The following is a 25,027-nucleotide window of genomic DNA, read 5'->3' as shown; positions in this document are numbered from 1 at the left end:
ATGATGGTTGCTCTGATCTTTCTGTTCGAATTGCATTGTGAGGTTTTCTACCTGTTGTTAGTATTTGTTCCTCTTCCCTATTGGCCCATTGAAGTTGATGTGGTACTCCCCTTCGATCTCTTGCCGGAGAGTGCGTCTCCTCCTCCTCCCTAGTTCCCCTTACATCGTTCGAAGCTTGTTCTTTGTGCTTGCCCGCTGGGGGGAGCGATGTGGCCTGCGGCGGTAGTGAGTCCATCTGTTCTGACCTTTCATATGTCCGCAGGTCCGCCATGTTTCTCGCTTGCCACGGTTCTTGCTCTCCCTGCTCCATCTCTTGTGCCTGGGTCACCTCTGCTGCTTGCCATTCCTTGTACCCTTTATCTTGCGCGTGTTGTAAAGCTCTGCAGATGCCTTTGATCGTTTCTCGCATGCGCGCTTTTCCTGGATCCTCCACCCAAAGCGCATCCAGCAGCCGGTGCCTCATCCTCTCGAGCCATTGCTGGGGTGGGGGGACGCCTTGCTGCCTACCTGTTTTTGAGATGTCTCGTTGTGTCGGTCTGTTTGTCTTTGCGATCAGCAGCAAATGCAACAGTATGAAGATCCCACAGTTGTGATTGTCTGTTTGTTGTAGCTCAGTTGACAGGTAAACCCGCCATGTCGTTGCATGTTCCTGCTGGTCGCTGAATGCCTCCGTGACAATCGTCGCCGCGAGTGTGGCTAAGTCCATTCGTTGTGCGCCTTCCAGCTGAAACTGTGCCTCCCTTTGACTTCTGACAATCCCCAAGTCTCTCTCAGCCGTGCTGAGTGAATCAACAATGCGTATTCTTTTTGTGTCAAAATCTGCCATTAGTAGAATCCAATGATTGCCATTCTCTACGCACGGGAATAAGAATGGCTGAGCTGCCCCGGCTAGTAGTCGCTTTGCTCTCTTTGTCCTCCCCTCTTGATCTCTCAAACAAGCTACTATTCTCGGGAGGACAATAGTCCCTCTCGGCGACTCGACCTGGTTTCTAGTTTGCGCGCTCGCGTACCTCTTGTCTCGTAGCCATGCTACTTGAAATCTGTCTTCCAATGGTTCGATACCTTCGCTTGCCTCGAGGATTATCGCCTCCACAACATCTTCGGAGAGAAAGCCAGCTTCTCCCGAGTTGAGTAGCGCCGCTAATCCATATTCTCTGTTTTGTTCCCTTCGACTCCAGGGGATCTCCCCTACTAGGTCGAATGTTTGTGTCGTTTTTTGATTTTCTTTGTCTTTGTTTTTCTCACCTTCTTGTCCTTCCACCTCACCCTTGTGCCAATTGTCCCACCTGCCCTCGTCTCCTCCTGTTCCTGCGTCCATTAAGCTTGTGCCGCAGGGGGGGAGTCTAGTGACATCCCCTCTGCGTCGTCCGCCTTGCTCCCTTCCTCCGGTTCCTCTTCCATTCCGGCCTCTTTCATCTGTAGTTCAGTGCTCAACATGAACTTTAGTTCGTCGTTATCTCCCAGCATTCCTACCGAAGAGATTACTGTCTCCTCTAGGAATTTATTCAATGCAATGAAGAGCAGGTCAGTCTTAAACTGCTTCTCTTCTTTGGGGGCAAAAGCGCTTTGCTTGCGCTTCGCGACCTTCCATGTATGCTTCTCAACGATTCGTTGGACTCGCTCTTTGAAGCCCTTACTCTGGGTATCCCATGTCGCTCCAGTGCCTTTATCAGCCCATTCTTGCAGCGTGGAGAAGGACGCGTTGCCTGGACTGTCTAAGGCGACCTGCATGTCGTGCACAGCATCGTCAAGACGAAGTAAGGTCTTTCCTTGCTGTTGTAGGTCATTGTTAACTACTTCCGCGATAGCTGTCTTGATCTCAGCAATTACTACCTCTGCTTCCGCGTCGGGCAGGTTTGTTTCGTTGATGATTGAGTTCAGTTCAATCTCTTTCCACACGGTTCCGCCTGCTCTGGTTCCCGGCGTTTGTGATCTGGCTTGGTCAGATTGATCCTGTGTTGCCTGAGGCGACACTTTGAGGTTCAGACTACTTGCTGTCGTCTGGATCTCAACTGTGCCTTGCCAGCAGAGAAGGTGTGTGGGGAATTCAGCCATCATCTTTCTTGCACTCCTTTCACTTCGTAGCCTGAGAATAATTCCAGACCCATCCCACATCCCCGTCTCTGCGTCACATTGGATGTGTACCCGTTGCAGCTCTTTTTCAACCTGTGGGTCCCAGCATGCGACAGACCTCCGGATGTTTCGGATGACTTTGGCTCTGCCCGTTTCGTCACTGGCGCAGATTTTTTCAATCTCACTTCGAGAGAACTTCCCTGATGGCACTGGGGAGGAGATTTGCACTGAGTACAGCATCTCTGCCCCCGTTGCCGTTGCCGCCTCCTGTCGCACAGCATTCTTCGTATGCTTGAGCATAGTCGTTGCTTCCATTTGAACTGAAAACCATTTCAGTATTTTGTCATTCTCTGAGACCAATCCCAAAGTGACTCCTGCTCGATCTTTTCCATGTCGATCGAATGCCTGGAGGACGATGTCCGCTACTTCCAGGCTCGAACAAGTCGCGATCCAGTCTACCTCTCTGTTCTGGTTGACTGTGTCTATTCCTACCGCTGCAAACACCTTCTTTGGCGGCAGGTTCCTCTTGGGGGGGAGGTTCACTGTCATTCCCGCGTTTGGGATCAGGTCGATAATTGCTAGGCCCTGTTTCAAGCACAACTGCCTGTAGATCTCACATATATCACCTGTACTCGAATCATTGAGCTTAAGGAGTTGGGCCACCTCCGCTAGGATTCCGACTCTGCCCATGTTCTCCTTCTTTGGTCGCATCTTGAACGAGATCGGTGGGTTGGCTGCTGGGTTCACTGCTAGGATCCTCCTTCCAGCCACCTTAAAGGTACCTTCTCCTTTCCAGAATTTCTCTGCCGCCTCGTTGCGGACAAAGGTGATCACTGCTGGGATCTCTTCTGCCTTCGCCAGGTCAGGCTTGAGGGGAGCCTTGAAGATCAAACTCCTGCTGTCTTGCGTCTGATCTACGATCAAGCCTTGCTCTTCCAGCTTGACGCATAAGTTTTCAACCTGTCTGGAGAAGTATGCAGGTATCCCTAGTACCTTCATGGTAATCGTCTGCACACTCGTGCCCTGGTCATCATAAGACCTGGCCTCCATCTGCCGTTGCCTGTCTGCTAGAAATTCGGACAGGTACCACTGCCTGGCATCATCACCCCACTGCCCGAGACCTTTCAGACTCTCCAGTGGTGAAGGTTCAGCAAAGCTGCATGTGTGACTGATGGCTTCGGCTAAGGCTTCCAAGGATATCTCTTTGGCTTTCAGAGCTTTGCTCGTCCTGCTTTTGGGATTCTGCCTTGCGAAGTCATCCAGTCGTCGCACAAGCTCAGCTGGTGACGGCATCGTTCCAGTTTCCGTCTGCCTCTTGAGGTAGCTGGAGGTACGGTACTGCACGATCTCGTCAGGGTTCACAATAGATATTGGCCACATGCTTCGGAGCATTCTCAATGGTTTCCCAAGCTTCCGTCGTTCCTGGCGGCTCTTACTCCACCAGCGCAGGGGTACCGCAAATCTGCATGCCAGGAAATAAGGAACCTGCCAGGAAATAAGGAACCTGCCAGGAAATAAGGAACCTGCCAGGAAATAAGGAACCCTAAACCCTAAACCCTAAACCCTAAACCCGCCACCTACTCTACCTCCATTCAGCTTCCTCAGCCTCAGTCAGAAGAGTTGCCTCTCCTCACCTTGGCCTTCGGTCGCCCCCTACTCCTCCTCCATTCAGCTTCCTCAGCCTCAGTCAGGAGAGTTGCCTCTCCTCACCTTGGCCTTCGGTCGCCTCCTACCTTCTCTCCTTACCTTGAGCTCAGCTCAAGCTCGGTACGGGCTCGCCCCGTCTTCTTCCTCGCCCTCGCCTTGCTCTTCCTCCATGTCTTCCTCTTCTTCGTCATCTTCCCTCATCTCCACTCGCAGTCGGTCCTTCTTGTCCACCTTCAGCGAGCAGGCCAGCACATGCATCTCTGCGAATTTACTCAGTGCTATGAACAGGAAGCTAAGAGATCGACGCTCTATGTCGTCGCTCTCCGCCTCCTGCTCAAGCTCAGCAGCTGCCGTTGCCCGTGGCGAGAACGCGCTGCCCCTCCTTGCCTTCTTGCTCTCTCCTTGCACGCGAGTCCAGCGCTTGCTCTGCAGCCACTTCCCCAGCTTCTCCTTGAGAACGTTGGCATCTTCGCCCACTCTCCCAGCGACATGAACTCCAGGCTCCCCGGAGAGTAGAACGTGTCGTGGAGGTTGCCAACGGCCTTGTCCAGGACCAGCTTGATCGGCTCGCTCGTCCCTGCCTCGTTCAAAGAAGCTGCCTCTTCGATGACTGCTGACAGCTCGCTGACGAGCTGCATGTCCCCTTGGCTTGACGGAGATGCTGCCTCCATTGTGATCCTCTCCAGGTCTGTAAACTCCAGCCACTCTCCCTCGCTCTCCTCCTGTCGCTGCGCTGCGTCGCTGGTGCCCCGCTGACCAGCCGCCTCAGAGTCAGGCTCCTTGTCGAAGCCGACTGCTTCGAGCTTGGTTGCTGCGCCTTCGAGATAGAAGGGCAGCTCCTTCATCATGCGTCGAGCATCCTCCGTGGAGCCGAGGAGGATGCATAGCTTGGACCCGTTCCAGGACTTGGTGTTCAAATCCTCCTCCATGTCGATGCCTTCAACGTTGATCTCGAGCCTGTTAGCGATCTCCAACAAGACTCTCTTGACTCTTGCGATAGACGTGTTGCCGCCGTTGCACAGCCCCTCCATCTCCTTCCTCGTGAAGCGACCAGATGCCGCCGTCGACTTGATGATGATCTTGATTTCCTTGCCGTCCTTGCCGCCTGCCTTCTTCTGCATCCTTGATGCCTTCTTCAACTTATTTCTGGACACAAAGCGATCAGCTGTCAACTCGACTGCGAGCGCCTCTCTGATCTTCGGGTCCTCGCTGAACAGAGTCAGGTGTACTCCCTCCATCGCTTCGCTCTCTCGGAAAGCTCGAAATGCTGTATCATTCGCCTCTGGGCAGCTCGAGGAGACGATCCACTCCACCTCCCTCTGTCTCCAGATGACGTTGGCCCCTACAGCGATGAAGCCTTTCTGACCTAAGCCTTTGTGGACTTGCTGTCCTGGCGCCCCAGCGACCAGCATGCCTGCCAGCGGCTGGAGTTGGACCGCTGCAAGGGACTGGCGCAGCAGCTGATAGCGATAGACGGCAGCTATCTCAGCCGTTGTCATGCCGCCCAAGGTTAGCAGGTGAGTCAGCTCTGCCAAGCTGCCCCCTTTGCCCCAGGGTCCTCTCTTGGCTCGAATCTTGAAAGATCGATCGTGCACGATGCTCACATGTACAGCTGTGAACTTGCGACCATCGATCGCGAAGTCCTCTCTTCCCTGCCAGAGCTTCTCCGCTTGTGCATTGCGGAGGAAGGAAACAGTCACCGGGATCTCCTCAGCACTCGCTATCTCGGGTCTATACGGAGCCTTCCACATGATTGCTTTACTCTCTTGCACTGAGTCTACGATCAGTCCGATCTCTTCAAATTTCTTCTTCAGCTTCTCTTCATGGTTGACATACACCGAGGAGATGCCCAGGAGAGTCATGGAGATGAAGGAAGTCACCTCGTTGCCTGCTGAGGCGGTGTATGTCTCGACCTTCTCTTTCTTGGCTTCTTCAATCTGCTGCATAAACCACTCTCTGGATGCGTCACTCCATCCAGTCATCGCTTCTTGGAGAAGCTCACGTCGTGCCTGCTGACATGTCGAGCGGATGGCTTCTGCGATAGCGTCGGGGGTGCATCCCTCCACAGCCTTGCAAGCCTGGGCTGTCCTGCTGTTCGGATAACGCTTCGCGAAGCTCTTCACCCTCTCGACGAGATCAGCTTCGAGGACAGAGGCATCCACAAGTCCGCTCTGCGTGTATTGGCATGATCTCCGATACAGCAGGTTGCGAACATTTTCATCATACTGAAGAACCATACTTAGAAAGCTATTTGAAGTATACAAACCTCTCGCTTGCAGCTTCCTTGGCGCCCTGGCAGCTTCCCCTACACCACGCGTGCAGCCATGGTGCCTGGAATAACCGCCATGGTGCCTGGAATAACCGCCTAAACCCTAAACCCTAAACCCTAAACCCTAAACTACTCTAGCATTCTAATAAAATCGACTACTACTACTACTACAACCCCCGGTCCAGAAACCCTAAACCCGAAACCCGAAACTCTAAAATGCGGCCGGCGGCGGAGTCTTTCAATCTTTACTCAAAGTTAAGTTAAAAATCAGTACGAAGGGGACCATACTGTCGTACAAGGGGTGGGGGTGGGGGGGTCGTGTTTCAGTTGGAAATGCGCTGATTTCCAAGGCTTCCACAGGAATTGGTAGTTGAAACAGAAAAAAGCGATGAGAACGACAATGGAAGAATGCTTCGAAGATGTTCTTCAACAACTTTGAAATCATCAGACAGCAAGCAAATGAATGACACACTAACAAAAGTATCTACCTACGAATAAGATGAGGAATATACAGAAATGAACATATGAAACGACGTAAGACTTTGAACCTGCTGCACTGTATCACTGTAATAAGGAGGATTTTCTTCTTTCTCAAAGAACAATGTCAAGAAGGTATTGATTCCAAATTTAATTCATGACAAGGAAAAAGTTCGTCATCTGTGGTAACTTTCCTGGAGTTCGCGACGCACTTCTGGACCGGGGTTGGTCAGAATGCACACAGAAAGATGAATTCGGGTTTGATCTAAAATGGACAGTCAAGACATCAGAAATTGACTTTCAAAGGCTGAATCCTCATCAAATTGTCAATCACTTCGCCAAAAATCGACATGTGACAACCAAAGTTGGACTTTCAAAGAGCCTGAGAGCGTTGTCTTGGTTTGAAGACGTTGATTCTGATAGCTTCTTTCCTAGGAGCTATGATCTCGATGACTCAGAGGATGTGGCCACGTTCGTTGAAGATTTCATGAATCTCGCAGCTCAAAACCTCCTCTCCAGCTTTCTTGCTCATGCAGACAAGCTTCCTCGAGACGCTCGTCCTTCAACCCAGTCCCCAGACTTTCAAAAAGCCGTCTTGGCTTTGATCGCATGTGAAGACTTGGTGCGAGCGATAGACCTTGAAGACATTGAAGAGGACGAAGAAACAGGCATGTCCTCAGCTTATTACCAGCCCTGTCTGACAAGCTTTCAACAGCAGGAAGATCGAGATTGTCTGCCCAAGAATGGTCGGAAGTCCTTGGAGAGCCTTGTCCCGTCGAAACTGTGCATTTCGTAGTAGGAGGAGAAATAGCAGAGACATGCGAAAGTGCCGTGACGACGAAAGCATCGAGTCTCGTTGCTCTCTTACAAGGCACTAGGCACGTGGAGAGCAGAAGTGTCAAAAAGTTTCCTTCCTCACATGTTCAAGACTACGAGAGCCTTGCTTCGCGAGCTCGCACTGCACTTTCGCGGATCTCTCATCATCACCCGCAGTCTTGTATGAATGTTGGTGAGAATATCTGGATCGTCAAACCCGCGGGAAAGTCTCGAGGACGAGGGATTGAGCTCAAGAGAAGCCTCGCGGACATTCTCTCCTTCACCACTCACTGCAAGGGAGCAAGTAGCCTTAACTCGCAGAGATGGATTGTGCAAAAGTACGTCGAGAACCCGCTGCTGATCAACAACAAGAAGTTTGATATCCGTCAGTGGATTCTCGTAACCGACTGGAATCCTCTCACTGTGTGGTTCTATGACGAGTGTTACCTTCGCTTTGCTCTCTCCGACTACAATTCAGAGACTCTGACCGATCGCTTCTCTCATCTTTGTAATAATTGTGTGCAGAAAGAAGCGTCAGATTTTGAAGAAAGGAGAGGTAAGCTTTGCTTTGAGCGTGTTGGTAGCTCCAACAAAGGCTGTAGACGAATCGATGTGGGATCTCGACGCCTTCAAGAACTGGCTGACGTCGACGGGGCAGGTGCAGTCAACCCTATTGGACTGCCTGTGACTGAGTTGCAGGAGAGTGTCTGGCAAGAAAAAATTCTCCCCCAGCTTCAGTCCATCTCAATCTGGGCTGTCATGTGCGCACAGGACCTGCTGGAGAACCGCAAGGGAAGCTCGGAGCTGTTCGGCTACGACTTCCTCATCGATCGAGACTTTCGTGTCTGGCTGATCGAGATCAACTCGAGCCCAGATATGTCCCCGTCTACCGCCGTCACTGAGAAGCTCTGCTACCGCTGCCTCTACGATACCATCCGTGTAATGGTCGACCACAAGCCACAGCTGCGACCCAGCTGCTGCAGCCTCCGGCGATCTCGATCAGCATGCTCCGAGCAGGAGGAAGACGCTCAAGAATACGCACCAAGCTCTGCTGCCGTCCAAGACGATGCGCACATAGTCGGAGACTCCAGGGAAGGAGCGTGCGATACCGGGCAGTGGCGACTGATTCACCGTGGAGAAAGCGAGATCGCAATGCCAAGGACGATTGCGAGCAAGCTGTATGTGGAAGGAACGCGAGTGAAGATTCGTAGACCGGGAATGAAAGAGCTCTTCAGGTTCCAACCATCCTGCTCGTCATGTCTGACTTGATTTATAGCAAGCTCGGCATGGACGGAACCCAAAGAAAATCTTCGATAAAGATCACGGGAAGCAAGAAAGTCTACGAGTCTCGAACTGAAATGTTACGAGATCTCAACACTGCCATCCCTCAGCTGCCTCCCAGGTTCCGATTCACGGAGCCAGGCAGACAGAAGACCAGCAGCGTCAAGGACGTGTCCAACCTCATCGAGGTGACTCCCTCGCTCCCGGTGGGTGCAACTGACATCTCTTGCAAGCGGCTCAACAAGTGGAACGAGGAGAGGAAGGCGAAGCTTATGGACAAGAAGCTTAAGGAGGAGGGCGAGCCGGATATGCTGGGGGCTGCTCCTAGGACGCGGCTGAATCGCAACGACATGCAGAGCTTCCTCTCGCGGATGGATCGCCACGCAAGTCGTCGGGTAGACAAACTCAAGGACTTTGATGCTCGGGTGATAGAGGGACTGCGAAAACTTTCCTCCTCGGGTGCGAAAGATGATGAGGCGACAAAGAAGAGGCACGTACGGTTGAAGCGACTGCGATCTATGCAATGAAATGACTTGCTCCAGAAGAGCATGTCAAGAAATCAATCCTTGCCGATCAACAACTGCTGTGAGCAAAACTCCGCACACATTTACCATCTCTTCTCAGTCCCTGGTGCCACAGCCTTCCACTCAATGGGATGTGTTTCCGGGGTGGCATTTTCGTCCTGCACGTTCCTTACCATACAAAACAACCGATGTCATTGGTTTACCTCCTTCCAGACTTTTATTGTCTTGTCGGCTTCGCATGTGATCAGACGAGTTCCGGTCTTGTCGAAGCAGCAGTCGAAGATGCCTGCTTCTGCCTCCAACGATCCAGGCTGCCGATACGTCACAAGGGCGTGTTAAAATCTCACGCTCGCGTCACCTGAACCCGCGTCTGTTCAGTGTGAAAATTGTAACCAGTCTTCCAGTCCATGAAACGGATCGATCCATTATCGTATCCCGCAACCATGACGTCGTCGTGATTCACCGCCATACAGTTCACCACAGCTCGATAAGGCGTTTGGTCGACGTTCTTCATGAAAACGCCCTCAGGGCACTTCCACTGTGCGAGGGTCAGCTTGAGCTCAGCAGAGGCCTCATGATCTTCACCTGCTTCAAGTTGTCCGCAGATCCAGATGCAAAGAGATATTTGTTTGGATGCAGCGCAAGAGCTCGCACGCCTTTCTTGTGATGCGTGAGGGTCGCGTAGGCCTTTCCAGCCGCCAGGTCCCACAGCTTGACGGTGGAATCGTGAGAGCCGGAGATGATCTGAGGATCAACTCCCTGCAAGAAATTGAGCAGACCAACGATAAGATGAGGTTCTGACCTGTGTGAGGAGACTTGCGACTGTGTCCTTGTGCCCAGAGAGGCAGAAAATTTGATTCTTTGTTCGGATGTCCCACACTCGCACTGCCTGGTGTCATGGTTCTTGCGAAACATTGTTGACACGTGCAGACCTGATGAGTCTCGACCGCCAGTGCATAGGACGTCCAAAGTTGGATGAAGTGAACAGCAGTAAACACCGCTGCAAATAGCCATCACGATTCACAATGTACCGGATACAAGGAGACAACGAACCTTAGATGTCCATGGTAATGACGAATAACTTTGTTGCATTCCAAATCCCAACACCTGATCAGAATGAAGTCAGTAGTCCACCCACCAACATCACCGAATGGATAGAACTTGCAAGTTCAAACTTACTTGACAAGCTTGTCTTCGCCTACTGAGAACATATACGGATGACGATCACTTACCACAACACCACGGACAGGGCTGATGTGACCCGTCAACGTGATCTTCAACTTTGCACAATAGAAAGTTATATACAAAATCTTGCTCCATATTCTAAGTTACCTCTCCTGAAGCCAAATCCCATAGCTTCAACGTTCGATCACCAGCGCCAGTAACGAACCACTGATTGTCTGGCTCGAAGGCGACACAGCGAACCCAACCCAAATGTCCAGAGATCACTCTCATCAGCTTCCATGGCGCATGCCATTGCGGTCGTGGCATATTCAGGCCCTTGCCTCCACGTACAGTAAGAGCCTGGCTGGAACCCTGTGGCTTGTACACTGCCAATTGCATCCCACCACTGCCACCAGGAATTCCAGCTTTGGTCTTGTCGTCTCCCTCGTGCACCCGCGCAATCGCTGTCTTCTGCAAGTGCTCTTTCGCTGTTTTGTCTTCACCTTCCAAAATGGGAACTGGTGGCTTCGCCTTGTCACTTTTGTTGGTTGCGACCGGTTGTGGAGGAGGCAAGTCCTTAACCACCCAATATTCATCGCGAAGCTTCATCGACATTCGCAACTTCTTCGCTTCATCGATATCTGACAGACGGGACCCATGATTTGCCGCAAACATCTCGTGTGTGCGTTTGAAGGAAAACAAAACTTGATCTTTCATCGATTTGAGAGCAACAGCGCCTGCTGGGTTCTCACCCACAGCGGACATTTTATCAGCTTCGAAGACCAACCTGCAAGGAAGGGAATGTGAGTGTCGTAGGGAGAGGTAACGTCAGAAAAGGTTGCGATCAAATGTATGAATGCAAACGGATCGCATGTGTAGTGGCATAAATTTGGCTGTGTCCTTGTTACAGCCACCAACCCAATTAACTCGTGTATTCTTTCAGTTCACTTCACCTACACTCTTCAAATTCGATTAACAAACGATTGTTGATAGAATTTGACGAGCGGCTTCCATGTGTTGTCAAAAGTAACCTTGCCGCTCGATCCAACCAGTCTGACTCCTTAATCTTTGTTCAAACTTTTGGTTACTCTTTTGTGCACTTCACTTCTCTCAACCTCTGCTCTATTTCCAACATGTCATGTCCTCCTTTTGTGTTATCCATGTATCTTCTTGTCTTCCTCCCCTCAGAATTTTTCTTTTCTTCCTTCGTTCTTTCTCTGCTTCTCCTCTCCTCCTCCCCTCCCCTCCTCCCCTCCTCCCCTCCTCCCCTCTGAGTTCATCATGTTTGTTCTCATCGCCTCACTCGCGCATGCTCTCATCGCCTCCCTCGCGCATGTTCTCGTCATTGTCGCTCGCTCCTTCGTCACCCTGCAGAGCATTCGGCTCCTCTCGCTCCTCGAGGGGCTGCAACACTACCTCCAATTTCACTGGGCAAGGACGGGGTAGACAAGCACTTATTTCAAGGACCCCGTTTCGATAAGACAAAGAAGGGGTGGGGGTATGTCACCGAAATGAGGTAGCAATCAGTTCGGACACTGTGGATGTTTCCTATAGAGGACATGACAGTAGAGTACAGCAGAAGCTTCAGAACCGTATAAGAACAAGCTTCAGAACCGTATAAGAACAAGCTTCAGAACCGTATAAGAACAAGCTTCAGAACCGTATAAGAACAAGCTTCAGAACCGTATAAGAACAAGCTTCAGAACCGTATAAGAACAAGCTTCAGAATACCGTCCATCAATCAGATGTGAACCTGGAGAGTCAGTGACTCGTGCTAGAAAGTTGCACGAGATATGTCAGAACATCAGGCCTGCGACGCTGAAGTACCCGCCAACGACATCGAACTTGGCATATTAAGGCCACACCTGATTGAACTCCAACTTAAAGATGAACTGTCACCATTGGACCGAAAGGACGTGCCCACATTGGACACGGAAGAGTCGATACGCGTGGTAGATGTTTACAGTGATAACAAAGACGATATCCTCGAAGATAAGAGACCCTTGGAAATTGATTTTGAAGTGGAAGACATCAAGTGCTGCACATGGACAGTTGTGCTCAGACCCTTTCTTGCACTCGTGCACTTGGCATTGTCCATTGGTGTCTTCCTGGTTCTGTTCGTGCCATCAGTTTTTGTATTAGTATCCAAAGTTGTTCTGGTCGTCTGCAAACTCAAGTCAAGTGTCCCTCCTGAACCCAGCAAGCGAAAGGAGGGCGTACCTCGCATCTTCTTTGATGGTGCTGGATGGGCGTTTGCATTTGAGGTTGGTGTGTGCAAGTACATCCACGAGCAGTTCGATGTTGCTCAGAAATGTGAAGTTTTTGCCATCAGTGCAGGTAACGTATCCGCCATCTGTCTTCTTCTAGACAAGGATCCCTCGCTGCTGCTGCGCACTCACTACCCTCGCCTGTGGAAGTCGATGGTGTGTGCGCACCTGCGGGAGCCGCTTTTCGGGTTTTGCAACCGACTGCATCCTATCAGGCTGTTGATGGAGGATTTGCTGCCGCCAGACTTTTACAAACAAGTCTCGGGTCGATATCACATTGCCATCTGCTCTTGGCCGCTCCTTTCGATGCGCTTCGTCAGCGAGTTTTCAAGCAATGACGAACTCATCGATGCTGTTGTCGCCTCCATGGCTCTGCCAGGCTTTGTTGCCATGCCCATCCTCTCATGGCACAAGGGCTGGAGGGGGCTTTGGATAGATGGTGGGGTTGAGCATCTGGCGACGCCCATGGAGCCTTTGGTTGACGTCGCCGTGCGAACAATTTTAGACCCGCTCGGTAGATTCCACGATCGTGACATTCACCCGCCATCGGGGAGGTGCGAAAGAGAAACAGTTGAATCGTCCACTGAAACAATGTGCTTCACCAGCATCTCGTTAAAACACTTCGCAAGACCGCAATCGCAGATCGAAGTCGTAGAGCTTTTGAATGTAGGATACAACGTGGTGATTCTATGAATTTTACTCTCTCTCCTCAAGTTATTTCTTTGACAATGCCACAGGCCATGGGACATGAACTGCTGCACGTTCTCAAACCGCACCAGAGACATGTGAGTCTGTTCACATTCGTGAAGAATCCATGATGACTCCTAAAAGCGCTTGATAGGCTCGAAGTCCCCTCAGCTGCTGAACACAAATGCTTCGCAAGACGTTTCGAACTGATCGAATAAGCTTACAGATGTTGGACATGATAGAATTGAATTGTTCGAATCATTTTCACTTGTTCGCCGCAGCCTTGGTTGGCTTGGTGTTGGCAGCTTGGATATCCTGTACATACTCGAGCAGATCAGCAAAGAATTGTTCTCCAGCCTCCTTCCTAATCTCCTCTCCTGCGTCCTTGCCAATCTTCATGTAGTCTGACACGTCACCCACCCTGCAGAAGTGAAAACAATCAAATACAAGACAAACAGTCAAGGTAATCTTCACCTCTCTGCACGGAAGATCTTGCTTCCGTCAGGTGAGGCAACAAGACCCCTAAAGTGAATCTTTCCATCAATGATTCTTGCTTGACCAGCAATGGGGGTCTTGCAAGATCCATCAAGAGTTGCCAGAAATGAACGCTCGCAATCAACACAAGTCTTCGTATCTTTGTGATTGAGAGCACTGATATACTTCAAGGTCTTATCATCGTCAGATCGAACCTGTGAAAACTGATCATCGCAAGTTGCATCCTTTTGTTGCCATTCAAACCTGGATGCCAATAGCGCCCTGGGCAACAGCAGGGAGCATCTCGTCCCAATCCAAGACCTTCGTGACACAATCTGCCATGTTCATGCGCTTGAGTCCTGCAAGTGCAAGAAGCGTGGCATCCACAACTTCGTCATCAAGTTTGCGGAGACGCGTTTGAACGTTTCCTCTGAAGTTGACGCACTTGATCTTTGGGTTCTTTGCGAAGATCTGTGCCTGCCTACGGAGGGAAGCAGAGCCGATGACTGTTCCTTCTGGCATTTCTTCGAAGGACTGATACTTGGGAGAGATGAAAGCATCTCTGGTATCTTCACGCGGGAGCATTGCTTCCAAGTGAGTACCATCAGGAAGATATGTTGGCACGTCCTTCATCGAATGAACACAGAAGTCCACCTCCTTCTTGAGAAGCGCGACGTCGAGCTCCTTGGTGAACAATCCCTTTCCCCCAATCTCCGAGAGAGCCTTACTCAATTCCATGTCACCTGAAGTGTTAATGATGTTGATCGAGACTTTCTCGCCCTTCTCTCCAAGCTCCTCTGGAAACAACTCTGCGAGTCTTCTACGCGTTTCGTAAGCTTGCGCGAGGGCAAGAGGAGAACCTCTGGTACCCAGCTTGATCACTGGCTCACCCGACATAATGGTCGAGATGCGAGATGTAGCAGGGCGAATCTTTGCGGCATTTGAGAGCGGTGTTGAGGGGAGGAAGGCATCAGCAGATGCGAGCATCGCAGCGGCGCATGCGGCTGCAGACAAAGCTCGCAGCATTGCGGTGGTTGTTCGATGGGGGCCGGGTGCAGGTTGGACCACGGAACTTCGTAGGGTCATCATTAACCTACCATCATATATTCATGCATACCCCTTATTTTTACCATGAAAAGGAATATAATGTACGGGTACTAATTAACCCCTACCACCTATTTGAGTGCCACCCCACCCCCTGAAGCTCTTGGACGACTGAATTCCTTGTGACGCATCATCCTTGACCCCCTTCGTACCCGCCTCCCCTCTCTGTATGATTACCCCTACCCCCGGATTAAAAATACAAATTCTACCCTGACCATCAACAAATCCAGTACTACCCATCATTTCTCTACCCCAGTAGAGTAAGAGTCCGCTCTTTCAATAAGTTTCTGTTGGTTCCATGATCATAAATTTAGACCCCCACCCCTGCCAGATTTCTCTTTACCCGTCACATCTGAACCCCTACCCCCCATCTCCACTATTGATAACACGCCACAAAAGCGCCGAGCGGCCCAGCCTACGGTGACGGTATGAGTCGCAAGCCCGCACCGGTCCCTTTACCAGTGAGGCAGCGGGCCGGGCCGGGCCCGAGCCTCGTTCGGAGGCGGCGCTCAGGAGGCTGTTCGGCCCTCAGGCGCCGGGAGTCCTCTTTGTCGATAGGTTGGACCCTTCCGAAGTTCCAGGCTTGCCTTCACCCAACTACGAGCCTCGGAGGTAAGACGCATCTGTGTTGGGGCGACTACTGAGCGCACATTCCATGGTGTGTAAACGGGGGGCCCGGCCTGCTCCGATGGACTCGGGAGCTGGCATTTTCACTTACTAGTCTGTGTGTCAAGTTGGGCGAATGCATTCAATCACTGAGTCATCATCGAAGATTTTTTTTGACTCTAGTACATGACGCGGCCACATGTGCAAGGACCTGTAAGTTTGTCTGCCAGTATTGCGCTCTTGTCATTTATATTCGGCTTCATTCTTCCCTTGTTGACCTGAAACTTTTCTGTGCCGCCGGATGCAGTTTTCTGCCCGGTGACGGTGTTTCTGTGTTTCTGTGCCTTCCTATCTGATCACAAGTTCACAAACCTGGAACTCAAAACAGGCTTTCAGTTAGAAAGTTTCAAACTTTTTTTTCCAACGGGATTTTCACTGGCGAAGTCTTACTAAATGCGATATACTCAATTGAGGAGGAACTCTGATGTACCCGGTAGTTGAACACATTTGATGTGGTAGGGTCCTTATATTTTGAGTAATTTCAATACCAGGGCCTAAGGGTGGGGGAACGAATATCCGATCGGAAACCTGGAACGGTCCGTCCAATGAGTAGAGTGAGTAGACACGAAGCTATCAGGTGGGGTAGTACGGTCTACCCCCCGGGAGTGGGGTAGCAAGGGTACAGAGGCTCGCTAAAGCCAGGGGGTACCCCATGAATGAGTCACTCCAATCGATGCAATAGTTCGGTATTCGTTCACAAAGTACATCTCTCAACATTGTGTGAGACAATATTTGAACCTTTCTCCACAACCTTCATGCAAATTTTCAAATTTCTTTTTTGGGGCAGGAAATGAGGGGGTGTAGGTTGGAAAATTCTAGAACTGGAGGGTACGCAATGACAGGGTACTCCTCTGGCACGGTTATCCGATGGAAGTGAACAATAATGAGTAGGGGTACTTTTGTTAAAGCAAATCCGAAATGGGGAGAACGGGGGTGGTGATGATGCCGGGGGCACCGTCAGGGATGTAGGGCCGGGGGTTCAAGGCCTGCAGTGATACTACGTGGTAGGGGTGGGGGTAGGACAAATAGCTGATGAGCTGAGTTGCATGCGGATGCTCATCGACAGCCTGAAGGATAGTAGTAAAAGACCTTTGGCTCTATCGATGGAATGCTTGAGTAGAAGGCCTTGACTTCCTGGTCAAACTGAAGGAGGTGGGGATGGGGGGGTGGAGAAGGGGGGGTTGAAGTTTTGCTTTCTATGGGTGGGTACAGGTGGGGTAGAATGAACGTTGGAATCGGAATTTGAAGGGGTGGGGGGGGTGTTGGTATTCAAGGTAGGTTTGTGGACGGGTTCAGGGAAGATAAGGGGGGTGGGTAACTTTTCATGTAAGTGGGGTGAATGCAGGGATCGAGGGGGTGGGTAGTAAAGGTGTAACGAGCGCGTGCCTCTATTTCCTACGGGTGGGCTGCTGCCGACGCGAGTTCCCACAAGCATGGCGCAATCCCTTCCTATGTATTCGTCCCTCCCTGTGTCTGGTCCCGTCGCTGGAGCCCCATTTATCTCTGGAGCTCCCATGATGTCTGGAGCTCCTATCATGGCTGGAGCGCCTTTGATCTCTGGAGCACCATTCCTCCCTGGGGCTCCTGTTTTCTCTCAGGCTCCCAATCAGAACGCTTCCGGAAGCCAGGCGCCTGTTGCTTCCAATGTAGCTCCTCCAGCGTTCCTTCCTTCCTTTGGTGCCCCGTTGATGCCCGGTGCTCCTCTTTCGATGCCGGGAGTCATCAATGCTCCTCCTGAGCTCCCTGGAGACAAGCTCACTCCTCAGGAGTGCGCCATCTACGGAGTGCCTATCGGCGCTGTGTGGGGAGCTGTGAGACAGCCTGAGCAGCAACAGGAGGCTGAGGATGATGTTCGCGGAACTCAAGTCTAAATAGTGTTTGTATGAGAATAAAAATGTGCAAGTTTTTTCTGAAATGAGTTTCAATGCGATGTCCAGTTCTTCCAAGATGTCTTAAAGTCTTCCGTGCCTTTGTACAAGATCAAAGACATAGAAACAGACATCACTAAGCCCAAAGTTGAGAAGCGGTTCATTACAATCTGCACATATTGTGATTCAACATTGCCAAACAAAGGAGGTGATTATCACGTTCAATCAACGGAGAAAATGGCATCACATTCAATCATTTAGTAAAGTCTATATGATCTAACATGAACACATCATTCAAATCTAGGTTATCCTCGAATATGCTCAGATGTTTAGTTCGATTCTTATTCTGGTGATGGCAAATTACTATGAGAACGCACTCAGGAATCCAAGGCATAAGGTGATTATCAAAACATCGCAAAGACTCCATTGGAGCACAAAATACAAAACATTGGGTTTTGTGTCACTCTCAACCTGAAGAGGATATTGCATTGTATCACATGGGGACAAATCATCTCTGGTGTTGTAGAATGATATACTTTCGCCAAGTTTGCTCAAAGAACATTATATTTGTTATAACCTTCTTGACACGTGGCACACGAACAAGCATTTAAGCTCACTTACAGACACATAGCAAAAATAGCAAAACAGCGTAATTTAATTAATCACAAAACATCAGACCATTGAGGTCATATGCGATTAATACCAAAAGGGGTGCTTCTTTGCGTAACCAGTGTGATGAGTGGCGTTGACATCGCCTCCATTGGTTCGGTCAACGCGATGGAAATAGGCATATCCGTTCATGTTGGTATCAGGCCACTGCAGATACAGTCGTGTCAGCAAATTGGAAGCAGAAAGCGCGATTATACAAAGTCGAGAGACTCGAATTCTTGCTTGTTTCCAAAGACAGCAGTGAGGCTTCCAAACATCTGTAAGAACGTCAAATTCATGCTGGATCAGAACAAGATTCCTATTGACTCGATTGAGAGTACCAACCAAATAATGAAAAAACAAGTCAATTATCAGGACAAATCTACAAATTCAATCAGCAACTAGAACAAATTGTTGTATACACAATGTACAACGTGTTGTGTGCAGTGCTGTGTATACAACACAAATCCTGCCCCCCCGCACTGTATACAACACAAATCCTTTGAAAAAGTCGGAGAAGTAGAATATGATGCTAAGGTTTCTTATCCATATTATCTCTCGCTGTTGATGCCGCTAAGTTTCACTCAGTGCTTCGCTCATTTCGTCTAACACTCAGTATATTCCTGTCTTGATTTTGATGTATTCAACGCAAGTTGTCACTAATAACATGATGCAAAACTGCGAATAATTCTTCAATTTGAATCTCTCCTTCAACTTGCAAGGAGCCCGACTAGGCTATCTGCCGCACCAGCAGGTTTCTTTCATTTTCTCTGCTGTGCCTTGCTCTTCGTCTGCGATGTTGTCCTGTCCCGAAATAGATCGGCAGCAATCGACAGACGTCGAGGACCCGTGAGTAAGAGCTATGGAAAACAGGTAGGGGTACTGACAGGAAGAGGCAAGTGATAGGGTAGTTTGAAAGGATATGAAGGGTAGTGTGCACAGTGAACAAGGGGGGTAATTTCATAAGGGAAGGTGGGGTACTTGATGAGAAGGGTGGGGGTATGCAAGGGCCACAGTGGACCTATCTCCTAACTGAGAATTAGCAAAGGGAATCTACCCGATGGTGGCTGCGATGAGCAGGAGATGAGAAGAAAGCATAGATCAGAGGTGGAGAGAAGGAGAAAAGAACAGAAGAGGTGATAGTTTCACTGGGAAGGGGATTGAATTTCAACACCAATCCGTGCCAGATTTGTGGGAAAATAAAGCGATTGCCTTGCAGTGGGTCGTGATTACCAGCACATTGAGGTGTCAGTGAAGAGCTTTCATGGAAGATGCAATCACGCAGAAGCCAGAATTAGAATGCGTGACAAGAGATTGTCGCAGCTTTATCGGACCACAGACATTTTTCGTATCGCGAATGAAATTGTAAAAGATGAAGAGGATGACTTCCCAGCACCCAGATTTAGTCAGAACTCACAAGCACAGAATAGAATTGAACGAGTGAATTCAAAAGAAGTACTGCACACCTTGGACTTGATCAACACTGAAGAGAGGCTTCCGCGTACCGTCGTAACAGATCTGATCACACCACACAGAAGTTACATCTTCCCTAGCCATGTACCCTTGCACCACCACCCTGTGGCAAAGAAAAGTGAAGCAAAGCCATCAGATACTTTCACAGCGATCAACGATGAGATTTCGCGCAAGATTTTACGGGCTGAAAGGTTGTCAAGAAGCACCAAGTTTCCTGAAAGCCGCAAGAACTATTTGTTTGCACCCAAGACGCATAAAATCTCTTTGAATGTGCAGATTAAACCCGAAGCAGATATCAAAGAGGATGAGCTCGCAGATAAGTTCCGGAACAAGGGTAAAGTTTTTTGAAATGTGCAAAGGCATGAAATTGATTGACATGACAGAATACAGCCACATCATTCAGTATACAGGTCCTTTCTGCAAGTACGTGCGTCAGTCAAAGCCCATGATCAGGAATCTCACGACATTCGAAGACTGCCTTTCTCGTTGGGCAAAGGAAGCAAAGCCTTCATCTCCTACAGACAAGTCTGGACCGGATTCTCTGATGTTGACGCCAGACGAGGGGAAGCGAAGGAGGTCGCAGATACAAGCTACTAAGCTGGGGTTCTCTCCCAGCGGGGGGCTCGTGCAAATGTACGGCAGTTACTCCGACTGGTTCATCGACCCTAGCACAGCAATGAGCAGCCCGCAATCATGATGGGGTTGAAATCTTTAAAGCAAAATCTTGTTAACTCAATGAGAATCACGAGGAGTGCGGCATTGTCATGGTGTTGAAAGAAATTCACTTCCTCCCTCGGTATCGCATCATCTTCGCGCCCCACGTCCGCCTCTGCCTCCTCGACCGTACATCATTCCCTGTCCTCGTCCACCTCGCCCGCCTCCGCCGCCTCGTCCTCCTCGGCCGCCTGCTTGCCCTCCGAATTGTCCTATTGTTGGCAAGGGAGGAGAGCGTGAGGAAACGGACTGGCACAGAAACACAACAACATCACCTCCTCGCCCGCGTCCTGAGAACCCAGCACCAGAGCCGCTTCCGCGCATTGGTCGCCCTCCGCCATTGGTCGCTTGTGCCTGCACAAGAGTGAGGCCAACTCTTAACAGCAGCTCTATGCCCTACCTGCCGCTTCACAGGGCGGTCAGCATTGCCTCCTCCTCTGTTGCTGGAGTCTTGGCGACGTTTATTGCCAACAGCCTGTCCTTGTTTGTTCGCTTTAAACGATCTGCAACACGTCAAAAGAGCAAAGTTCTATCTTGAATTTCTTACAGGTTGACTGCAGCTTTCTCTGCCAAGAATTTGGGATCCTTCAAGTTGAGCTCCTTCAAACTGTTTGCCATGGCGATGATGTTCTGTTCCAACAATAAGAAATGATATGCAAAGCACAGGTTGAGATACCGTGCAGGACTTCAAAGACATCAAGCAGGATTCTTTTTTGGTCTGTAGTTCTTTCTTGGCATTATCCGTTGTCGGATTTTCCTCATTCAATTTCTTTTGAACCTTCAGGCTACCATTCAGTCTGAAAATTCATCATGGAGGAAACTACCTCTCGAAGCTTTGCTGCAAACTTTTTGCTTTCTGAAAGCATCAAGGATAAGGAAGTGTGCAATTGATTGAGCTTTGCGCTGAAATCTTCATCTAATCTGTAGAGGTCTCGAGTCATCAATGCACTACCACGTGAGGTACTACAGACCTGTTTTCTGGTTGTCCTGTGTTGATCTTGATTCCACAAAGTGCATGAAGGAACCCAGGAACTTTCGATCCAAGCTGGACATCATGCAAGTTAGCACAGGAGCACTTGGAAGATATCGTGAATGGACCTGGTGAAATGCATAAAGCAAGCACTCCCCAGCGAGAAAGTTTATCTTTTCCTCTGCTTCAGTCTTCTTCGGAACATGTGAAAAGAACAGTGGGTAGAGATGCGGGAGGCATCTGACAATTTTGTCACACCTCAGTGTTCGACTGAGTCACTGCAAAGAAGGCTCACTCTCTCGCTGACGATCCTAGCGCAAATGGAGAAATTTCAGCAACGGTTTTCAGCAAGCTTATTTGATGAGTCTCGCTCATTTCTTCAAATTTAGGCAGAACTTTCTTGGAAATATAGCTGAAAAGCTTGTATGGTGAAGCACCGTGCTGGAAGATCAGCTTTGCGCTGCCTGCACATAGAATGAATTTGTCCGCTTGATCTGAATTCGGAGAAAAGTCCGAATTAAGATCGATAGACGTGTGAACAAAGTCCAAAAGCTCGTTAGCTCCCTCCTCTCCATTCTTGTACTTGTTCATGCAGAACAAAACTTTCATGAACAGATTGAATTCCTTTGAATTGATGCCAGAGCCCATGATTCTTTTCAAGTTTTCCGAAACAAAAGATTGTACTTCATCAGATGAGTTCAGAAGGGAGTTTGCCCGTGGTATGAGTTCTCTCTGAATGAACGATGTCGTTTTGCTCCGAAGCTGTTCATCTGAGCTCATCTGTTCAAACAGCGCTGAAAGAGTAGCTTTCACATCCCTCTCTAAAGCTTGAACCAACGCATCGTTGACTGCTTCAACTTCCTTCTCATCCTCTGACAAAATGATTTGTCCAAGAACTCCCACCAGCTTGGAGATCACGGGAGAGGAAGCTGAGCTGGCAATGACACGGAATCCTTGAATGGCTTTGAGGTGATACTAACAAAAACGTCACGAAAAAAAATTGTGAAAGCATACTATTACCTTGTCGCTCTCCTCGAACAAGTCGATGAGGATATCCAGGGCAGAATCTGCCATCTCAGGAAACTTGCTGACGTACTTCGGCAACACATTCAAAGCGAGTTGCTTGCACTTGGGACCAACTTTCGCATTGTCCATCATGCACTGAAAGTGAGAAGCGTTCTGCCATTATGTCACAAAGAAAACTGTAACAAGAAAAAGATTGAGTACAGCTGAGAATTCGTCTACTCCTTCGCTCGTCAACTTTGAATTGACATCTAGAAGGGCATCTGCGGCCTTGTAGATGGCGGACAGAGCTGCATCCTCGGAAGACATCTTGTGAGCAAATTGAGTCAGTCTTAGTTTTTATACTCTGAAATGCTCTTTCCCCATTTGTTCATCACAGCTAATATCTCATTAGAAATAAGCTTCCCTCCCGTCTTCTATGTGCCTTACTAATACCCAGGACATGTCTCTTTTCTTCACCAGATGGTTTACTCATATAGCCGAGTAGAGGATCCTCTAGAGTCTCACTTCAAGCTCTCGAACCATCTAATCTTCTCAGCATATTTCCCTTGGTCATCTTACTCGTGCTTGTGATCCTGACTCCTTCCTCCTGCTCTCTTCCCATCTCTTCTCTTGTTCGCTGCCCTCAGGACTTCTTCTCTCTTCTTCTCTTCTCTCATCTCTTCTTCTGTCTTCTCTTGCCTTCCTTGTTCTTGACTCTTGTCGTTTCCCCTTCCCCTCCATATCCCGCCAACGTCTCAAAGCCTCTGCCAGCTGGTGGCCCTCATCCCCGCTCATTCCTACCCCGGAACCCGCCTCAGAGTCCGCCTGCCCTTGACTCAGCGGCGGAATGAACTCCGAACTGCAGTGCCAGTCACAGTGCAGTGCAGTGCTGCAACAGCCGTGCTGCCCGCCGTGAGTCACGTGCTCAGCCTGCCAGCCATCTGCCGAAGGCTCAGTGGGAGTCTGAGGCTGCGGCCGCCGCGGGCCGGGCCCGGCCGATTACCGTCAAATTACATTCATTCAAGTGGCAACTTGCTCAGACGGCTTTGCCGCTGCTCGCCTCCCCTCCTATATCCATACTAATATGCTTCTCAAAGTAAGATCTTGCATTGTTGATGTTCACAAGCGTCATCGCCGGTAGAGCTGCTGGATCCGAACAGATTACCTGATCAAGCAAATTTCATTAAGAAAGGCTTGTTGACTGCATCAAAACCAACCATGATGCAGGTGGTCGGGGTGAACGCATCGATGATGGCAGTAAATTTGCTGTTTTTGATCTGAATTCTGCATTAGACCCTCTGCAGCGCAACACGACATTGTGTGACACACCTGCATCCTGTTAAATTGTGCTTGCGATTTCGAGCAAGATAATTTGAACTGCTTAATGATGTTCGAAATCTTCTCAAATCTTTTCAAACAGAATCAAAGAGGATAAAAGACATGGCGCTATGTTGACACCTGTGGACGTCTCGAAACGCCTTTTGAGTGGAATGAGAGATTACCAAGAACGTTGCTCGCTCGAAGAGAACTACTTCATCTGCTCCACATCCCTTTGAGAGGAAACGGTAGGTTAAGTTGTCAGCATTGCAAGGTCTCGATACCTGACAGAAGGAAGCAAGATGATTTTCCAGTGCAGCAACGTTCGGAATCAAGCTGCAGGGCAGATTAAGCTCTTTAGCTTGCGAATCTTCATCAACCTGTAGACAATCTGCGACCAGGCCCGATAAAGAGTTTCGTCCCATATGGAGGTCTTTCGCGCTGAGTGAGTTGCTAAATGAATCAGAGCAGGAGAACCTGAAAGCATGTGGTATCCAGAGAACCCACCACCCCTCGGATGAGGGCCTCCTGCAGCAACATCAGTTTCACTCCACAACTCCGTAAGAGCTCGAAACCTGCTTCTCGAACACCTGGTCGCGGGTCTCCTCAGGTACAAGATCCATCTTGTGGACCTTCACAGAGAATTCAACGGCGCAAAACGCAGGAAATTAACAAACCAGACAGAACACTTTCGGATTCTCGGAGTTTGTTTTGAGTGCATCGATGCAGAGCGTGAAGTACTTTAAAAATGAAGACAAATCAATATAACAGAACTAACATCCTTGCATACCTGCATATCTTTGGCCATCTGCTGACTTTCGATATCAAATACATAAATCAAGACTGCAACATTTCGGAAAATATGATCGCGCTATGAAGCAAACTTTCAGCCCATGCGCCAAAGAAATTAAACAATACCTGTGACTCAAAGTATGATTCCATATATGCTTCTTGCCCACCACAATCCCATAAATTGAGAACTAAATTCCCAAGGAAACGGACATGCGAATGTTCGACATCCTGCACACAGAGTCACCTAGGTACCCTGTCGTGGGTTCTCTTGAACCTGAGTGTATCCCAATCTTGTAGTCTCTCTAGCTGATGATTAGAAACACATCATGTCACCACACGTGGAACCAGCAAGAATTATCACAATTCTACCAATGTAGTTCGCAAAGATAATCGACCTCATCGAGGTTTTCCCCGCATTGCTCTTGCCCATCAAGAGCACCTGTTCCATATCTTAGATAGGCACTGAACGCGTTCTAGCAGCACAGAATGTCAAGATATCAGAATGTGTTGGGAATTGCCAACTCAGGTGTCGACCTCACAGGATCCTCCTTCTCTCATCTCTCATCGACCACCTCACCTTCTTCCACTGGTTCTGCATGCCTGTCCTTTGTCCTATCCACAGGTTTACTCAAATGGGAAAGCTCATGAACATATGAGCAGCGAGTCCGCACCAGAAACAAGTATATATAAAAAAATGAAAACCCGGCCGGTTGACTCAAAACAAGGGCCTTGAAGAAAAGAGGCCGGGCAGGAACTTTGACTGAGGGCCCGCCGCGTCTCCGAGTCTTCCG

General features: G+C 49.5%; 10 protein-coding genes across 10 annotated transcripts; 4 read left to right on the top strand and 6 right to left on the bottom strand.

Annotated features, from left to right (window-relative positions):
- Window positions 1-3,646: 3,646 nt before the first annotated feature.
- GUITHDRAFT_152130 (hypothetical protein) lies at window positions 3,647-4,724 on the bottom strand. The gene is made up of 2 exons (XM_005834419.1): window positions 4,180-4,724; window positions 3,647-4,144 (listed from the first exon to the last, which is right to left on the bottom strand). Exons 1-2 carry the CDS (start codon window positions 4,647-4,649, stop codon window positions 3,832-3,834), a joined length of 783 nt encoding a protein of 260 aa, XP_005834476.1. The 5' UTR covers window positions 4,650-4,724; the 3' UTR covers window positions 3,647-3,831.
- A 2,756-nt stretch (window positions 4,725-7,480) lies between these two features.
- Window positions 7,481-8,239, top strand: GUITHDRAFT_43747 (hypothetical protein; the record flags this gene model as incomplete). The annotated part of the gene is made up of 3 exons (XM_005834418.1): window positions 7,481-7,815; window positions 7,856-7,940; window positions 7,982-8,239. Coding segments are annotated over 3 exons (678 nt in total), but the record flags the coding sequence as incomplete, so codon positions are not given.
- Window positions 8,240-8,248: 9 nt separating this feature from the next.
- On the top strand, window positions 8,249-9,124 carry GUITHDRAFT_152129 (hypothetical protein). The gene is made up of 3 exons (XM_005834417.1): window positions 8,249-8,517; window positions 8,559-8,751; window positions 8,797-9,124. The coding sequence occupies exons 1-3, from the start codon at window positions 8,435-8,437 to the stop codon at window positions 9,088-9,090; spliced, it is 570 nt and encodes a 189-aa protein (XP_005834474.1). The 5' UTR covers window positions 8,249-8,434; the 3' UTR covers window positions 9,091-9,124.
- Window positions 9,125-9,170: 46 nt separating this feature from the next.
- On the bottom strand, window positions 9,171-10,578 carry GUITHDRAFT_69596 (hypothetical protein; the record flags this gene model as incomplete). The annotated part of the gene is made up of 9 exons (XM_005834416.1): window positions 9,171-9,245; window positions 9,291-9,398; window positions 9,446-9,625; window positions 9,673-9,846; window positions 9,890-9,972; window positions 10,020-10,087; window positions 10,141-10,194; window positions 10,267-10,367; window positions 10,420-10,578. 9 exons carry the CDS (start codon window positions 10,576-10,578, stop codon window positions 9,171-9,173), a joined length of 1,002 nt encoding a protein of 333 aa, XP_005834473.1.
- A 2,620-nt stretch (window positions 10,579-13,198) lies between these two features.
- GUITHDRAFT_162740 (hypothetical protein) lies at window positions 13,199-14,705 on the bottom strand (the record flags this gene model as incomplete). The annotated part of the gene is made up of 3 exons (XM_005834421.1): window positions 13,199-13,626; window positions 13,680-13,894; window positions 13,944-14,705. The coding sequence occupies 3 exons, from the start codon at window positions 14,703-14,705 to the stop codon at window positions 13,470-13,472; spliced, it is 1,134 nt and encodes a 377-aa protein (XP_005834478.1). The 3' UTR covers window positions 13,199-13,469.
- Window positions 14,706-16,868: 2,163 nt separating this feature from the next.
- On the top strand, window positions 16,869-17,361 carry GUITHDRAFT_152127 (hypothetical protein). The gene has a single exon (XM_005834415.1). It carries the CDS (start codon window positions 16,883-16,885, stop codon window positions 17,318-17,320), a length of 438 nt encoding a protein of 145 aa, XP_005834472.1. The 5' UTR covers window positions 16,869-16,882; the 3' UTR covers window positions 17,321-17,361.
- Window positions 17,362-18,013: 652 nt separating this feature from the next.
- On the bottom strand, window positions 18,014-18,264 carry GUITHDRAFT_106928 (hypothetical protein; the record flags this gene model as incomplete). The annotated part of the gene is made up of 2 exons (XM_005834414.1): window positions 18,014-18,133; window positions 18,184-18,264. 2 exons carry the CDS (start codon window positions 18,262-18,264, stop codon window positions 18,014-18,016), a joined length of 201 nt encoding a protein of 66 aa, XP_005834471.1.
- Window positions 18,265-19,006: 742 nt separating this feature from the next.
- On the top strand, window positions 19,007-19,784 carry GUITHDRAFT_152126 (hypothetical protein; the record flags this gene model as incomplete). Its single annotated transcript, XM_005834413.1, has 1 exon — window positions 19,007-19,784. A coding segment is annotated over exon 1 (431 nt), but the record flags the coding sequence as incomplete, so codon positions are not given.
- A 502-nt stretch (window positions 19,785-20,286) lies between these two features.
- On the bottom strand, window positions 20,287-22,454 carry GUITHDRAFT_137640 (hypothetical protein; the record flags this gene model as incomplete). The annotated part of the gene is made up of 8 exons (XM_005834412.1): window positions 20,287-20,364; window positions 20,428-20,506; window positions 20,700-20,782; window positions 20,829-20,930; window positions 20,977-21,073; window positions 21,418-22,097; window positions 22,143-22,301; window positions 22,395-22,454. The coding sequence occupies 8 exons, from the start codon at window positions 22,452-22,454 to the stop codon at window positions 20,287-20,289; spliced, it is 1,338 nt and encodes a 445-aa protein (XP_005834469.1).
- Window positions 22,455-23,163: 709 nt separating this feature from the next.
- Window positions 23,164-24,838, bottom strand: GUITHDRAFT_86396 (hypothetical protein; the record flags this gene model as incomplete). Its single annotated transcript, XM_005834420.1, has 14 exons — window positions 24,814-24,838; window positions 24,606-24,675; window positions 24,511-24,542; window positions 24,363-24,464; window positions 24,235-24,315; window positions 24,122-24,184; window positions 24,020-24,076; window positions 23,922-23,972; window positions 23,825-23,877; window positions 23,729-23,780; window positions 23,586-23,677; window positions 23,457-23,535; window positions 23,345-23,404; window positions 23,164-23,292 (listed from the first exon to the last, which is right to left on the bottom strand). The coding sequence occupies exons 1-14, from the start codon at window positions 24,832-24,834 to the stop codon at window positions 23,164-23,166; spliced, it is 942 nt and encodes a 313-aa protein (XP_005834477.1). The 5' UTR covers window positions 24,835-24,838.
- Window positions 24,839-25,027: the final 189 nt, after the last annotated feature.

This window comes from Guillardia theta (genome assembly GCF_000315625.1).
Source record: "Guillardia theta CCMP2712 unplaced genomic scaffold GUITHscaffold_26, whole genome shotgun sequence".
Classification (NCBI taxonomy): Eukaryota; class Cryptophyceae; order Pyrenomonadales; family Geminigeraceae; genus Guillardia; species Guillardia theta.
The sequence above is the reverse complement of the archived record's forward strand: the minus strand, read 5'-3'. Positions and strand labels throughout refer to the sequence as shown.